The 15283-nt window shown below is 49.2% G+C and overlaps 1 protein-coding gene across 2 annotated transcripts; it reads right to left on the minus strand.

Moving 5' to 3' along the window:
- Nucleotides 1-3912: 3912 nt before the first annotated feature.
- Nucleotides 3913-12362, minus strand: LOC131515038 (UL16-binding protein 1-like). 2 transcript variants are annotated; one of them, XM_058735634.1, is made up of 4 exons: nt 11950-12362; nt 6046-6309; nt 5537-5809; nt 3913-4831 (listed from the first exon to the last, which is right to left on the minus strand). In XM_058735634.1, the coding sequence occupies exons 1-4, from the start codon at nt 12068-12070 to the stop codon at nt 4707-4709; spliced, it is 783 nt and encodes a 260-aa protein (XP_058591617.1). In that variant the 5' UTR covers nt 12071-12362; the 3' UTR covers nt 3913-4706. The 2 variants fall into 2 exon arrangements, with proteins under 2 accessions (XP_058591617.1, XP_058591618.1); XM_058735635.1 differs by having other exon boundaries at nt 11983-12361.
- Nucleotides 12363-15283: the final 2921 nt, after the last annotated feature.

Raw genomic sequence — 15283 nt, forward strand, 5'->3', positions numbered from 1 at the left:
AAAAAAAAAAGAACTATGAGTCATTGGCTGGGTGGTTTCCTAAACTCTTCAAGCAGGAATGAAATAAGACATTAGTGGGAAATGATGCAATAATCCAGCGCTTGCTCCTGCTGAGGGTGCCCCCCCCATCTCCTAATTCAGGTGTTAGCCCTGCCTGCCCTGAAGGCCAGGGCTGGGGTCTCTCTTGCTGTGAAGGATGGGCAGCCCTCCTTAACATCTCTGTCACTGGAGTCTCTTTGGGTAGGTGGAGATAGAGCCCTAACCAAGATTCAGAACTCTATCAGATTCAAGAGGTGAAGACTTTCCCCTTCATCACCACATTGGTGTGAATTGTGAATTTTTTTTTTTTTAATTTTTTTTTCAACGTTTTTTATTTATTTTTGGGACAGAGAGAGACAGAGCATGAACGGGGGAGGGGCACAGAGAGAGGGAGACACAGAATCGGAAACAGGCTCCAGGCTCCGAGCCATCAGCCCAGAGCCCGACGCGGGGCTCAAACTCACGGGCCGCGAGATCGTGACCTGGCTGAAGTCGGACGCTTAACCGACTGCGCCACCCAGGCGCCCCTGAATTGTGAATTTTAAGTTATTTATTTGTGAATCACGATCTAGATTTATGTATTCATTTGTTAAGTTTATGCATTTATTTTGAGAGAAAGAGAGAGAAAGCGTGAGTGGGGGAGGGGCAAAAGAGAATCCCAAGCTGGCTCCACACTGTCAGCAGCTGAGCCCGACGTGGTGCTGGAATGCACAAACCGTGAGATCATGACATACGCCGAAGTCAGATGCTTAACCGACTGAGCCACCCAGGTGCCCCAATTTTAAGTTATTTAAATGTTGGTTTAATGGCTGCATGATTGAGACAGTATGAAAGCGAAGGTGCTAAAGTAGGCTAAAGCTAACATGTGGAAACGTCAGGTAGAAGGTGAAATCAGATCATAGTATAGATGGGTTTGGCACCTCACTGGTAAGGAAACATGGCAATATAAATTCTTCCCTCAGGTGCCCCAAACTTTTCCCCATTGCTTGCCTGCAAGTCTGGCTGCAAGGGCAAAAAATCTGCTAGAAAACATGGATGATAAGACAGCTAACTGCTGTTCATCCAGATTGAATTAAGACTTGTGCATTTGCAGGGCGCCTGGGTGGCTCAGTCGGTTAAGCGTCCGACTTCAGCTCAGGTGGTGATCACGGTTCTTGGGTTCAAGCCTCGCATCAGGCTCTGTGCTGACAGCTCAGAGCCTGGAGCCTGCTTCGGATTCTTTGTCTCTCTCTCTCTTTGCCCCTTGTCCACTTACACTCTGTCCTTCTCGCTCTCAAAAATAAATAAACATTAAAAAAAAGAAAAATAATAAGAGACAAGGAATATGATATTAATAAACATATTTATATAATACTAATATAATTATATATTGATTATATATAATTACATGTAATATCATAAAGGGGACAATCCAACAAGGAGATATAACAATTGTAAACATTTATGCACCCCAATGGGTGCACACAAATACATAAAACAGTTAATAACAAATATTAAAGAACTATTAGATAATAACAGAATAATAGTAGGGGACTTTAACACCCTACTCACATCAAGTGACAGGTCATCTAAACAGAAAATGAATGAAGAAATGATGGCTTTGAATGACGCTGCACCAGATGTATTTAATAGTATATTCAGAACACTCCATCCTAAAACAGCAGAATGCACATTCTTTTCAAGTACACATGGAACATTCTCCAGAATAGATAACATATTAGCCCACAAATCAAGACTCAACAAATTCAAGAAAATTGAAGTCATAGCATGCATCTTTTTTTTGAATTTTGTTTTTAAATTTACATCCAAATTAGTTAGCATACAGTGCCACAATGATTTCAGGAGTAGATTCCTTAGTGCCCCTGACCCATTTAGCCCATCCCCCCTCCCACAACCCCTCCCATAACCCTCAGTTTGTTCTCCATATTTATGAGTCTCTTCTGTCTTGCTCCTGTTCCTGTTTTTATATTATTTTTATTTCCCTTCCCTTATGTTCATCTGTTTTGTCTCTTGAAGTCCTCATATGAGTGAAGTCATATGATTTTTGTCTTTCTCTAATTTCACTTAGCATAATACCCTCCCTTGAGTGTCTCGTCCTCCAAACGACACAGCGTTGCCTTTCCTGAATATGCTCCTAGTGAATCCGCCCAGAACTAATTTCCTAAATATCTGTTAAATCACAGAGTTTGCTCTATTCCCTATGCTCTTGAGTAGAGACAGGTTCAGCACACTAGTACAGGCTTCGTCCACTTTCCCACAGCCTTAGGACCGTGAAGACGATGGTCACTTGGAATTCATTTTTCTACATGGGGACTGTGTAGAGTAGGAGGTCTTAGTCTATTTTCTCCTTGAATGGGAAAAGGTGTCTGTGGATCGAGCAGAATGAGAGTCTGGGGGTCTCCCCATCCTGCTACCAGGCTAAGACCTCCCCAGCAGTCAGGGACCACTGGTCCCCTATGTCCCCCCCATTGTGCCCACAATACCGGCTGCCCGCCTAGACACCAAGCAAGGATGTGTTCGGGTTTCCATGTGGGGATGGCCAGAGTGATCATGGTGATAACCTGAGGCGATGGGTGTGAAAACCATAGAGGCAGGGACGGTCTGCTTCCCCATCTCCCGGGTCAGCTCTGCCCCCCAATCTCCCGGGTCAGCTCTGCTCCCCCATGCCCCCCCCCCACCTCCCGGGTCAACTCTGCCCCCCATTTCCTGGGTCAGCTCGGGCCCCCATCTCGCGGGTCAGCTCTGCTCCCCCATCTCCTGGGTCAGCTCTGCCCCCCCATCTCGCAGGTCAGCTCTGCCCCCCCATCTCCTGGGTCAGCTCTCCCCCCCATCTCCCGGGTCAGCTCTGCTCCCCCATCTCCCGGGTCAGCTCTGTCCCCCATCTCCCGGGCCAGCTCTGTCCCCCCGTCTCCCGGGTCAGCTCTGCTCCCCCATCTCCCGGGTCAGCTCTGCTCCCCCATCTCCCGGGCCAGCTCTGTCCCCCCGTCTCCCGGGTCAGCTCTGTCCCCCCGTCTCCCGGGTCAGCTCTGCTCCCCCATCTCCCGGGCCAGCTCTGTCCCCCCGTCTCCCGGGTCAGCTCTGCTCCCCCATCTCCCGGGTCAGCTCTGCACCCCCATCTCCCGGGTCAGCTCTGCTCCCCCATCTCCCGGGCCAGCGCTGTCCCCCCGTCTCCCGGGTCAGCTCTGTCCCCCCGTCTCCCGGGTCAGCTCTGTCCCCCCGTCTCCCGGGCCAGCTCTGCACCCCCATCTCCCGGGCCAGCTCTGTCCCCCCGTCTCCCGGGTCAGCTCTGCTCCCCCATCTCCCGGGTCAGCTCTGCTCCCCCATCTCCCGGGTCAGCTCTGTCCCCCCGTCTCCCGGGTCAGCTCTGTCCCCCCGTCTCCCGGGCCAGCTCTGTCCCCCCGTCTCCCGGGTCAGCTCTGTCCCCCCGTCTCCCGGGCCAGCTCTGCACCCCCATCTCCCGGGCCAGCTCTGTCCCCCCGTCTCCCGGGTCAGCTCTGCTCCCCCATCTCCCGGGTCAGCTCTGCTCCCCCATCTCCCGGGCCAGCTCTGTCCCCCCGTCTCCCGGGTCAGCTCTGTCCCCCCGTCTCCCGGGTCAGCTCTGTCCCCCCATCTCCCGGGCCAGCTCTGTCCCCCCGTCTCCCGGGTCAGCTCTGTCCCCCCGTCTCCCGGGTCAGCTCTGCTCCCCCATCTCCCGGGCCAGCTCTGTCCCCCCGTCTCCCGGGTCAGCTCTGTCTCCCCGTCTCCCGGGTCAGCTCTGTCCCCCCATCTCCCGGGCCAGCTCTGTCCCCCCGTCTCCCGGGTCAGCTCTGCACCCCCATCTCGTGGGTCAGCTCTGCCCCCCCATCTCCTGGGTCAGCTCTCCCCCCCATCTCCCGGGTCAGCTCTGCCCCCCCATCTCCAGGGTCAGCTCTGCTCCCCCATCTCCCGGGCCAGCTCTGTCCCCCCGTCTCCCGGGTCAGCTCTGCTCCAAGCAGGGGTGCTCAGTGGCTCCGGATCTGAGGTCTGCAGGAAGCGAGCTGCCAGTGCCTTGCAGCAGCCTGAGCCAGATTTCCCACGCTTCTACATCTTGCCATGCACAGTCTCTACTGTTCACTTTCTGCCTCCCATGCTAAGACCCAAGCCACTGTCTGGGGGAACACAGCACTCAACTCCAGGCTTTGGAGTTGCCTCTGCCCGGCCTTCCCACTCCCTCCCCCGGAACAGACACTGGTGCCTCTCCTCGTAGGCCCCTGGATGGAGTCGCCTCCCCTGAGACATCACGTGGAGCCACCACGCCTCTCGTGCTCCAATGTGAGTACTGCCCAAGCTGTGTGTCCCTCTCCCCGCACACCACCCGCACTGGGCCAAATTGACTCTCTTCAACCTAGAATCAGGTCTCAGTCAGGCCTGACCTTGCTAGATCTCCTTAGCGTCAACAGGCCTTATGCATTGGGGGGCCCCTCCCCTTTCCCAGCGGCCTTAACAGTGAGGCCTTATGACAACTCAGGGCTGAGCTTGTCCACGTTGCTGCTAACAACTGACAGGGGAACTCATCACCTCGTCTCACTTCTGTGATGACAAGGTTCAGTGAGTGGGCAGGGTCGGGCGGGGGAGTCACCTGTCCCTGTCCTCACACCAGGCCATCTGCCCCTCCCTTCCCGCTCCATCTGCTCTCAGTACCTGTCACTCTAAAAGACTCTACCTTGGATGCCAATTATGATTAAGCAGCTGAGAATCACAGGGAGGATCCAGGTGATGGGTGTGAGGGCCGTGGCCCCGGACTGGGCCGTGACTTGCTGCGAGCCTGGCGGGGCTGAAATGGAAACACACGAGGGTTTCAGACCCCAAATCTTGTTTCAGACTTAAATCGGAAGAGATACCCCCTCCGCTCCTCCTGCCGCAGATGATCCCCCACTGCAGATGCTTTCTGTCACTCTACATTGTGGCAGTTGCTGTGACAGGTTCTGGGGTGGGAACCGAGGAAAGACACGGGACCTGTCCCGAAGGACCTCGCACAGCTAAACGGGGAAGCACGGGTTCCAACATAACTGGTCACTCCTGCTGTGGCAGAAGAGGTGGTCACGGAGCACGAGGGTGGTGACAGTTGACCCCCTCTCTGGAGTTAACAGTGCACGTGGCCAGGAATGATCCCTGGCCAGAGACAAGATGAGATGAGAAGATCAATGATTCTCAGAAAAGGGAAGAACGAGAAGGAGTCTCTGGAATCAGACTGACACCCTCATGTTTGGGGCCAGGAGGGAATCCAAGAAATCCCAGAAAACTAAAGGACATGCAGCAAGGAAGAGATTTCAGGAGATGAGAAGGGAAAGGAAGGACGCTAGAACATATCTAGGGCCATTACTCTCCCCTAAAGAAATTCACCATGGATGGATCACCTCCTCTGTCTCTGTTTCTGTCTCTCTCTCTCTCTCTCTCTCACACACACACACACGCACACTACAGTGGAGAAGGTAGGCCCGATTTCAAGAGAACAACTTCATCCAGTCTTCTGAGTTACCTGTTGTCTCCCACAGTTCATCCCAGTGCACCAATATTCGCTCAAGCCACTTGTTACAATCTCCAACTGAGATCTTCATGAGGGTATTGGTCAAATCTCTGTCACTCTCCCATGAGGCCTTTATCTGTCGGCCTCTAGGACGAAGTGTCCAATTTCCACTCTCTGAGTTAAAGAAGTAGGATATCTGTTCATTGATGTCAAACTCCCAGGATCCGCTGGTGCGTCCGTTGTCCCCACGCACACACACCATCCTGCCCTGCAGGGAGAGAGAATCTGCCCCCCACCCCCACCATGGGAATGAAGTCAGCCTCTGGTCTTGACCGATCCCTTGTCCCACCCGCTGTCCACTCCTCGGCTCCCCTTCACCCTTCTTGGTCCAGTTCTGTCCCTCTTGACTGCCCTGGCTGCTGGGCCACGCGTGTGGGACCCATGTCTAAGTTGTACATGAACACAATAGGTCCCTGGCCCTACAAACTGTTCTACATCTGCCCTGGGCCTTTCCGACTTACGACTGGGTGTAAAATCCGCTGGTTTCCAGTCAAGTAGTTTCTTCTTGAGCTCTTCTGCCAGGTCTTTCAGAGTTTCCGTCTGTCTCTCCCAAAACACTATGTCATTCACATTCCTCCCCAGAGGACCAAAGACTTCGACCTTCTTGTTCCCACAGGCATAATACAGAAACGTGTTTCCATTGACCTTGCCTCGAATCTCACACCATGGTTGTCCAGGATTGGGCTTCGCTGTGATGGGGAATTCAAAGGCAGGAGAAAGAGCATCTGCAAATGAAAACGTAAGTTCGGGTTGGGGTCGGGAGAACAGACCCAGAGGCGTCCCTCTCCCATCCATGTGACAGTCATTGTATCTCTGCAGGGCTGGCCTAGCAGAGCAAAGGCGGCCCCTGCACAGCCCCTCCCCCCTAACAATTAAAGGCTGGTGCACTTCCCTTCTTGGAAAAGGACCAAGGATCGGGATTCCTCTGCCTGACCAGAAACCATACAGCCATGGATATGTTCCCTGTGTCTACCAGGCTGAATATCCAGCATCACTCAGTCTTTAATCGATTCAGGCACGTGCTATGCTGGCCATGGGAAGAAGAGGTCTACATGCCGGCTGATGGTCAGGACCTATCCCAGTGTCTCTAAGAAGATGAGGGGCGCCGGGGTGGCTCAGTCAGCGGAGCGTCCGACTTCAGCTCAGGTCATGATCTCACGGCTCGTGAGTTCGAGCCCCGCGTCGGGCTCTGGGCTGACGGCCCAGAGCCTGGAGCCTGCTTTGGATTCTGTGTCTCCCTCTCTCTGCCCCTCCTCCACTCATGCTCTGTCTCTCTCTCTCTCTCTCAAAAATAAACAAACATTAAACATTAAATTATTAAATAAAATTATTAAGTAAAATTATTATAAAATTAAATTATTAAATAGAAATAAACATTAAAAAAATTTTTTTACTAAGATGAGAGACAGTGAGGGGGCCTACTCCTGAGGAGCTGAGTCAGGGCGGGGCAGGGTGAACAGAATCCAAAGTCAGAGAACAGAGATTTGCAATCCTGGGTCCCAGCATTTCGCACAGGCCTGGTCATGGTGATAATCTACCATTAGGATGGGCCTTGGAGGCTTGGAAAGAAGGATGGTCCACACGGCACAGACTAGAATATCAGGAATTCCATGACAGATAGTGGTAAGGGATTAAAAAGGCCCGGAGAAGTGCATATGACAGAACAAATGTAGTAAGAAATGCCAAAACAAAACCAAAAATATGCCCATCAACTATGCTCACGGAGCGGTCTGGAGGACTCTCAATGAAACTCATAAAAAATGCATGGTCCCACTGAAAAGGAGAACTACAGAGCCATTTCCCCGATGAACATGGATGCAAACATTCTCAACAAGTTACTAGCCAACCCAACCCAACAATCCATTAAAAGAAGTACTCACCACGATCAAGTGGAATTTATTCCTGGGATGCAAGGCTGCTTCAGTACCCACAAATCAATCAACATGATGCCTCACATTAATAAAAGAAAGAACAAGAACACGATCCTCTCAATAGATACAGAAAAAGCATTTGACAAGATACAGTATCCTTCTTGATCAAAACCCACAAGAAAGGACGGATAGAAGGAACATACCCCAAGATCACAAAGGCCAGGTAGGAAACACCCATTGCTAATATCATCCTCAAGGGGGAAAAACCGAGAACTTTCCCCTAAGGTCAGGAACATGACAGGGATGCCCGCCGTCACCACCGTTGTTCAACATAGCGTTGGCAGTCCTAGTCTCAACAATCAGACAACAAAAAGAAATAAAAGGCATTCAAATCAGCAAGGAAGAAGTCAAACTTTCATGCTTCCTAGATGACATGATACTCTATGTGGAAAACCCAAAAGACTCCACCAAAAACCTGCTACGACTGATACATGAATTCAGCTAAGTTGCAGGATATAAATCAATGTACAGAAATCTGTGGCATTTGTCTATACCAATAATGAAGCAGCAGAAAGAGAAATCAAGGAATCGACCCCATGGTACTGAAAACCATAAAATACCTAGGAATGAATTCACCAAAGAAGTAAAAGATCTATATGCTGCGAAGTACAGAAATCTCGGAGAGAAATTCAAGAGGACAAAGAAGTAAAAAACATCCCATGCTCGTGGATTGAAAGAAGAAATATTGCTATAATGTCAACACTACCCAAAGCCATCTGCATATTCAATGCAATCCCTATCAAACGGACACCAGCATTCTTCACAGAGCTAGAACAAACACTTCTAAAATTTGCAGGGAACCAGAAATGACCCGAATATCCAAAGTACTGTTGAAAGGGAACACCAAAGCTGGAGGCATCACAATTCCAGACTCTAAGCTGTATTACAAAGCTGTAATCATCAAGACAGTATGGTACGGGCACAATAACAGACACATAGATCAAAGGAACGGAACAGAAAACCCAGAAACAGACCCACAAACATATGGCCAACTAATCTTTGACAAAGCAGGGAAGACTATCCAGTGGGAATTAAGTCTCTTCAGCAAGTGGTGTTAGGAAAACTGGACAGCCCATGCAGAAGAACAAACCTGGGCCACTTTCTTACATCATACACAAAATAAACTCAAAATGGATTAAAAAAAACACCTAAATGTAGGACAGGAAACCATCCAAATCCTAGAGGAGAAAACAGGCTACAATCTCTTTGACCTCGGCCGCAAAAACTTCTTACCTGACATGTCTCCGGAGGCAAGGAACACAAAAGCAAACATGAACTATTGGGACCTAATCAAGATGAGGTCCGTTTCCTTCCGCACATTCAACAAAACTAAAAGTCCATGGACGGAACGAGAGAAGGTATTTGCAAATGAGATATCCGATAAAGGGTTACTATCCAAAATCTATCAAGAACTTATCAAACTCAACACCCAAAAAACAAATAATCCAGTGAAGAAAGAGGTAAAAGACACGAACAGACACTTTTCCAAAGAAGTCATCCAGATGGCCAACAGGCACATGAAAAGATGCTCAACATCACACATCATCAGGCAAGTACAAGTCAAAACCACAATGAGATACCACCTCACACCAGTCAGAATGGCGAAAATGATCAACTCGGGAAACATCAGCTATTGGCAAGGATGTGGAGGACGGTAAAGCCTTTGTCACTGCTGCTGGGACTGCAAACTGGTGCAGCCACTAGGGAAAACAATATGGAAGTTCCTCAAAAAATTAAAAGTATAACTAGCCTATGACCCCTTAGTTGCACTACTAGGTATCGCTCCAAAGGATACCAAAATGCTGATTTTAAGGGGCACATGCACCCCAGTGTTTTAGCAGCACTATCCACAATAGCCAAATTATGGGATGGGCCCAAACGTCCATCGAGTGACAAACGGATAAAGAAGATCTAGAATAAACACACGATGGAATATTACTTGGTGATCAAAAGGAATGAAATCTTGCCATTTGCAGCCATGTGGATGGAACTAGAGCATGTCATGCTAAAGCAAAATAAGTCAGTCAGAGAAAGAAATATCGTATGATTTCACGCATATGTGGAAAGTTAAGAAACACAACAGATGGACATAGGGGAAGGGAACGAAAAATAAGCTACAAACAGAGAGGGCGGCAAACCATAAGAGACTCTGAAATACAGAGAAGAAACTGAGGGTTGCTGGAGGGGTAATGGGTGGGGGGATGAGCCGAATGGGTGGTGGGCATTAAGGAGGGCACCTGTTGGGACAAGCATGGGTGTTACATGTAATTGATGAATCCCTAAATTCTACTCCTGAAACCATTATTACGCCTTATGTTAGCTTGGATTTTAATAAAATTCAAAAAACAGAAACCAAAAAACAATGCATGCTGAGAAGGCACCAAAATCCTGAAGAAGCTTAGTAATGGCAGGGCGCTGGGTGGCTCAGTCAGTTAAGTGTGCAACTTTGGCTCAGGTCATGATCTCCCAGTTTGTGGCTCGAGCCTGCATGGGATTCCTTCTCTCTCCTTCTGTCTCTCTTCTCTCTCTGCCCCTCCCCCATTTGCACTGTCTCTCTCTCTCTCTCTCTAAAGAAATTAAAACAAAAGAAGCTTAGTGATGGCTATCTTTGAAGGCAGAAGCTTGGCGGTCATGGGACGGTGTTGCAGAAATAGGCTCCCAGTGGTATTGGCGGTGGGAAGTCCTGATATAATAGATTTGAGGTATAGGCGCTCAACTGTCCGAAGCAGGGAGGCGGCAACGATTGAAATGATCCTAGAATGATCCTAGACGCTGGAAAGCAGCCAGCGGCCTGACCCACAGAAAGCTGTCCATCCCTCTGGCTCACAGAACACATGACTGTAAAGGCAAAGTAGTTGGACAGCCAACCCGAAGACTGCTGGAGTTAAACAAACAATACAAACAAAGACCAATCCCCAAGATGGATGAGGAGGAAGCTGAAAGCAGTGACCCCACAGAGAGTCTGGATCCTCTGCCCAGGTTCCAGAACGGAGCCGCCTCTCAGAACTGCAACTCTTTACTAGAAGCAGAAGCCAGGTTCCAATCAGGAGGGACCCTTCAGGTCAACAGCAAGAGCAATGCTTCCTGCTGGCCTTCCCCAAAGAGTCATGTGGTCATTTACAGGGGTGAGCGTACTCTGGGGAGCAGAGACCACCGGACATTTTCACTGCGTAAACCTACTGTGTGAGTTGACACCATCCACAGGGATCGAAAGCGTCCTCAGGGGCCCCTGTTATTGATCTGGTGCAGGGCAGGGGGTGCCCCAGATAACGAAAAGACACCTCTCCCAGCCCCTGTTCACAGCGACATCATTTGGCTCAGGTACCCACATCACCATGTCGTCCTTTCACATCCCCCACGTTTGTCCCAGGAGTGAAAAACCTTTGCAGTTGAATTACTTGTGGGTTGGGGGCTAGGTTGCAAGGAAATTCAAGTACAGTACTCTTACACGGCCTTCTCTTCTCTCCAAATAGAATGTTTAAAAAGTACTTATCCTGAAAAAAAAAAAAAAAAAAAAAAAAAAGTACTTATCCTGGATGCAGTGAGAGAGATGAGGACCAACATCAAAACCTCTCTGAATGCAAGGGTACGAAGGAGCCCTCTTCTATTTTCACTTAAATGCCAGCCCGGTGCAAAGATTTTCTGCATCTATTAAATATTTCCCAGGTCTCTGCTGTAACTAACCGTCAGTGCTCTTGTAGCAGGGACGCCGCCATAACAATCCCTGGATGAAGGAATGTGGCTGAACCGGCCTCTTAGGTCACATAACCCTATAGAAGGTGTGACGCAGAGGTATTGTGTTAGGAAAACGTGCTCTGTGCACTCTGTGACATCCCCATTGGAATATGGGAAAGAGACCCTTACAGTGGCCAAGCGAGGCAATGCCATTTGAAGCAGGGGAGATCACACGGAGTAAGAGGCTGCAGGTGGTCCAGGGCCTGGTAGCCGGGAGGTTTCCGACTCTGAACTGAGATGCGGCTGGCGAATTAGGGCGGTGGCGCTGCGTGTGCCTTGAACTACTGCCCCCGTGTGCTGGGTAGGCCAAGGGAGGACAGCAGTGGGGACGGTAGCCCATGAGGTAAGAGTTGTGTGAGCGGCCAGAGTCGGGGATTTCCTGGGTCCAGACCCTGTGGGATCGCGGTCCGTCCAGCCCGAGTCCTGGGCCGCAGGGGCTCGGGCTCAGGCTCCCCAAGCGGCCGGCGCCGGGTGGCAGCGCCCGCAGACCTCCCGCCGCGGCCCCGCTTCCTACCCTGCGCTCCTCGCCCCCAGCGTCAGGCAGCACTTAGTTGCCCAAGTCGCCTCTTTCCGTCGCGGAGGACGTGACCCGCCCCGCGGACTCCGCCGAGCCGAACAGGAGGCCGCGGCGGGGACGTGAGAGGGCGGCGCGGCGGCGCTACCCCGCGACCAGTGTCCCAAAGCTCTGGCCGGACTCACCTGTCTTCTCGCGCGCCGCGCCCAGGAACTCACCTCCGCCTCGCGCCCCGCAGGTGCAGTCGGACAGCACAAACAGGACCAGGAGGCCAAGTCCGAAGTTGGTGGCCGCAATGAGCGCCATCTCGACCCGGAGCCCCGGGACGAGCCCAGTGCGGCGGAGCCGCGTGTGCACGGGGCGGGAGCGCCGGGAGAGCTGAGTTACTACCCTGCAGCGCAGAACCTTGGCTTTGCCCCGCCCCACGCTCCCTCCCTCACCTGGCTGGGCAGGACCTCTGCGCTCGCACGCGTCCGGAAAAATCGGGCAAGGGTTCTTGGAAGTTTGCAGATTCCCAGTGCCGTTCTATTTAATGAGCAGACTCTTCTTGCTGATCCACACTGGACCTAGGGCGTGAGGAATACAAATGGCATTAAAAAAAATAATTCCAAAAATGCTAAATGTGATCAAACCACGTAAAATTTACCACCTTTCTTATTTTTAGTTTACATTCAGTTGTAAGCCTCTCAGCTTTTAATGTTGGCTCTGCAATGGACCTAGCCTACAACCAGATCAGACCTTTTATTTTTAATCTTTTTCATTTTACTATTTTTAATCTTTTTCATTTTAAGGGTGTCTTTTTTTTTTTTTTAAATGTTTATTTATTTTTGAGGCAGAGAGAGACACAGCATGAGCAGGGAAGGGGCAGAGAGAGAGGGAGACACAGAATCAGAAGCAGGCTCCAGGCTCTGTCTGAGCTGTCAGCACAGAGCCCGACGCGGGGCTCGAACTCACGAACTGTGAGATAGTGACCTGAGCCAAAGTCGGACGCTTAACCGACTGAGCCACCCAGGCGCGAAGACAATGTATATGCATTGGATTCTTTTCTAAATCTTACCTGAGAATTTCTAATTGGAGAGTTTAATAGTTTACCTTTTATTGTGATTACTAATACAGTAGGAGGTATCTCAGCCGTCATATTTTTCATTTATTATGCTTTAAAAAATTCCCTCTCCATATCTGCATTCTTTTTACTGTCCTGAGTTTTCTTCTGCTAGTTTGAACATTATACATTCTATTTTTCTTAGAATCATTACCTTTAACCTTTGATCCATACTAATGTTTATTTACATTTATTTATCATTGCTTTTGTTCATCCCAAAAAACAAAATATTTAGCATGTTTTCACATCTCTTGTGTGTTTTTCTTCCCATCCCGTTTCCCTGATATTACCCAGATTTTCATTTCTGAGTTGTTGCTATACTTTTTCTTCTCTGTGATATAAATTTCCCTCACCCTTCCCGCCCTTTTTTAAGGCAACAGTAATCTTTAACAAATTAACAATTAAAAATTGTTTTTTTAACAAAATTTTAACCATCTTTAACAAATTAAAATTTCAGTAAAATTGGTTACTCATTCTCCTTATTTCTCTTGTTACATCTCCTGGATGTGTTTCTCTTACTATTAGAATACTTTATCCAAAAGATATTTTCTTTTTTTTTTTTTTTTTTAAATTTTTTTCAACATTTTAAATTTATTTTTGGGACAGAGAGAGACAGAGCATGAACGGGGGAGGGGCAGAGAGAGAGGGAGACACAGAATCGGAAACAGGCTCCAGGCTCCGAGCCATCAGCCCAGAGCCTGACGCGGGGCTCGAACTCACGGACCGCGAGATCGTGACCTGGCTGAAGTCGGACGCTTAACCGACTGCGCCACCCAGGCGCCCCCAAAAGATATTTTCAAGTTGGATCTTTCCGGGAAAAATATTTCTTAGGCTTTGTATGTTCAAGCCTTTTTTTTTTTTTTTTTAAATTTTTAAATGTTTATTATTTTTGAGAGAGAGAGAGAGCTAGAGCACAATGGGGGGAGGGGCAGAGAGAGGGGGAGACACGGAATCTGAAGAAGGCTCCAGGCTCTGAGCTGTTGGCACAGAGCCAGACATGGGGCTCCAACTCACAGACTGCAAGATGACCTGAGCGGAAGTCGGCTGCTTAACCGACTGAGCCCCCCCCACCGGCTTGCCTGTTCAAAACTATTTTTAATACACTGTGGTATTCAGAATTCCGAAGATTTCCCCCAACTTTTATGTTCCTTGGTTCTCAATTAAATGTTAATTTAGGTACTGTTATGGAGGGGCCTGGCGGATGTAATTAAAGTGACTACTCCCTTGACCTTAAGATAGGGAGATTATTCTAGGTCACCTGAGTGGGCCCATTTAATCACATGAGCCCTTCAAAATGAAGGACTTTCTCAGACTGAAGGCAAGAGAGATGTGGCAGAGAAGTAGTTGAGAGATTTGGTGCCCTGTTGCCGGCTCCTAGGTGAAGGGAGCCATATGCAAGGCAGAGGCCCTACAGGGGTTAAGGAGGGCCTCCAGCTGGCAGGCAGCAAAGAAGAGGGACTCTCAGTCCAGAGACTCAAGAAATTGGATTTTGTCAGCAATCTGAATAAGCAGATTCCTCCTAGTGTCTCTGGCTAAGAGCCCAGCTGGCCGATGCCTTGATTGTGGCTTTGTGAAGCCCAGAGCGATGCCTTGATTGTGGCTTTGTGAAGTCCAGAGCGGAGAAACTGAGCCAGTTGAGACATCGCACGTACTTAGCTGTGTGATAAGAAACACGTGTTGATTTAAGCAGCTAGTTTGCGGTGATGTGTTATGGCTGCAGTAAAAAACTAATACATAGACTCTCCTACCTGAGTGAGAACTTGACGGGATATAAAATCCTAGACCCAAAGCCCCTTTTCTCCCACACTTGAGAGATCATACCCCTTGGTCCTCCTGCAGCCAGGATGGCTGTTGAGAAGATTGCTGCTGATCTCGTTCCTTCTTACCTTTATAGTTTCCGAGGGCTCCCTTGCGGGAGGGAGCCAGAAGACTGCTCATTTGTCACCTCCATCTGGTCGAGTTTGTACCACACTAGGTTGCCAGCTGCAGCTTTGTGGAGTTGGAGGAAGATTTTAAACACTTTTTCAACCAACAGATAGACAGATGTGCTGATGGGTATGACAAGTTCATTGCGTTTTCTTTCGTTCAGGTGCTACTAGTTTTCCTCCCCTCCACCTCTTATAAAAATCAAATTTGTTGAGATCTAATTTAGAGGCAATCCTCTCCTGCTTTTCGAACACACTTCTCTTTGGAAGTGTATGAGAAGCATGTAGACATTTGGCCAAATTATAAGGCACGTTCTCAGGCTATGGAAGCCAAAACAGATGAATGATATTACACCAGCTATGAATCCTTTTAGCAACCTGTAAATTCTACAGAGAATCATATTTCCAAGCAGCACTATCTTCGGGTTTGCAGAAGGGAAAAAAAGCAAATGATTTTTTTCAGTGAACACACTTTAGCTAATAGACAAAGTG

Source organism: Neofelis nebulosa, chromosome 6 (assembly GCF_028018385.1).
Source record: "Neofelis nebulosa isolate mNeoNeb1 chromosome 6, mNeoNeb1.pri, whole genome shotgun sequence".
Taxonomy (NCBI): domain Eukaryota; kingdom Metazoa; phylum Chordata; class Mammalia; order Carnivora; family Felidae; genus Neofelis; species Neofelis nebulosa.

What these genes read in the sequence shown, in the direction of transcription:
- LOC131515038 (XM_058735634.1), bottom strand. Translation starts at nt 12,070, where the DNA reads ATGGCGCTCATTGCGGCCACCAACTTCGGACTTGGCCTCCTGGTCCTG. An exon ending in CGCGGCGCGCGAGAAGACAG is followed by an intron (nt 6,310 to 11,949) that starts GTGAGTCCGGCC and finishes TTTCATTTGCAG; the next exon opens with ATGCTCTTTCTCCTGCCTTT. An exon ending in TGAACTGTGGGAGACAACAG is followed by an intron (nt 4,832 to 5,536) that starts GTAACTCAGAAG and finishes TTTCCATTTCAG; the next exon opens with CCCCGCCAGGCTCGCAGCAA.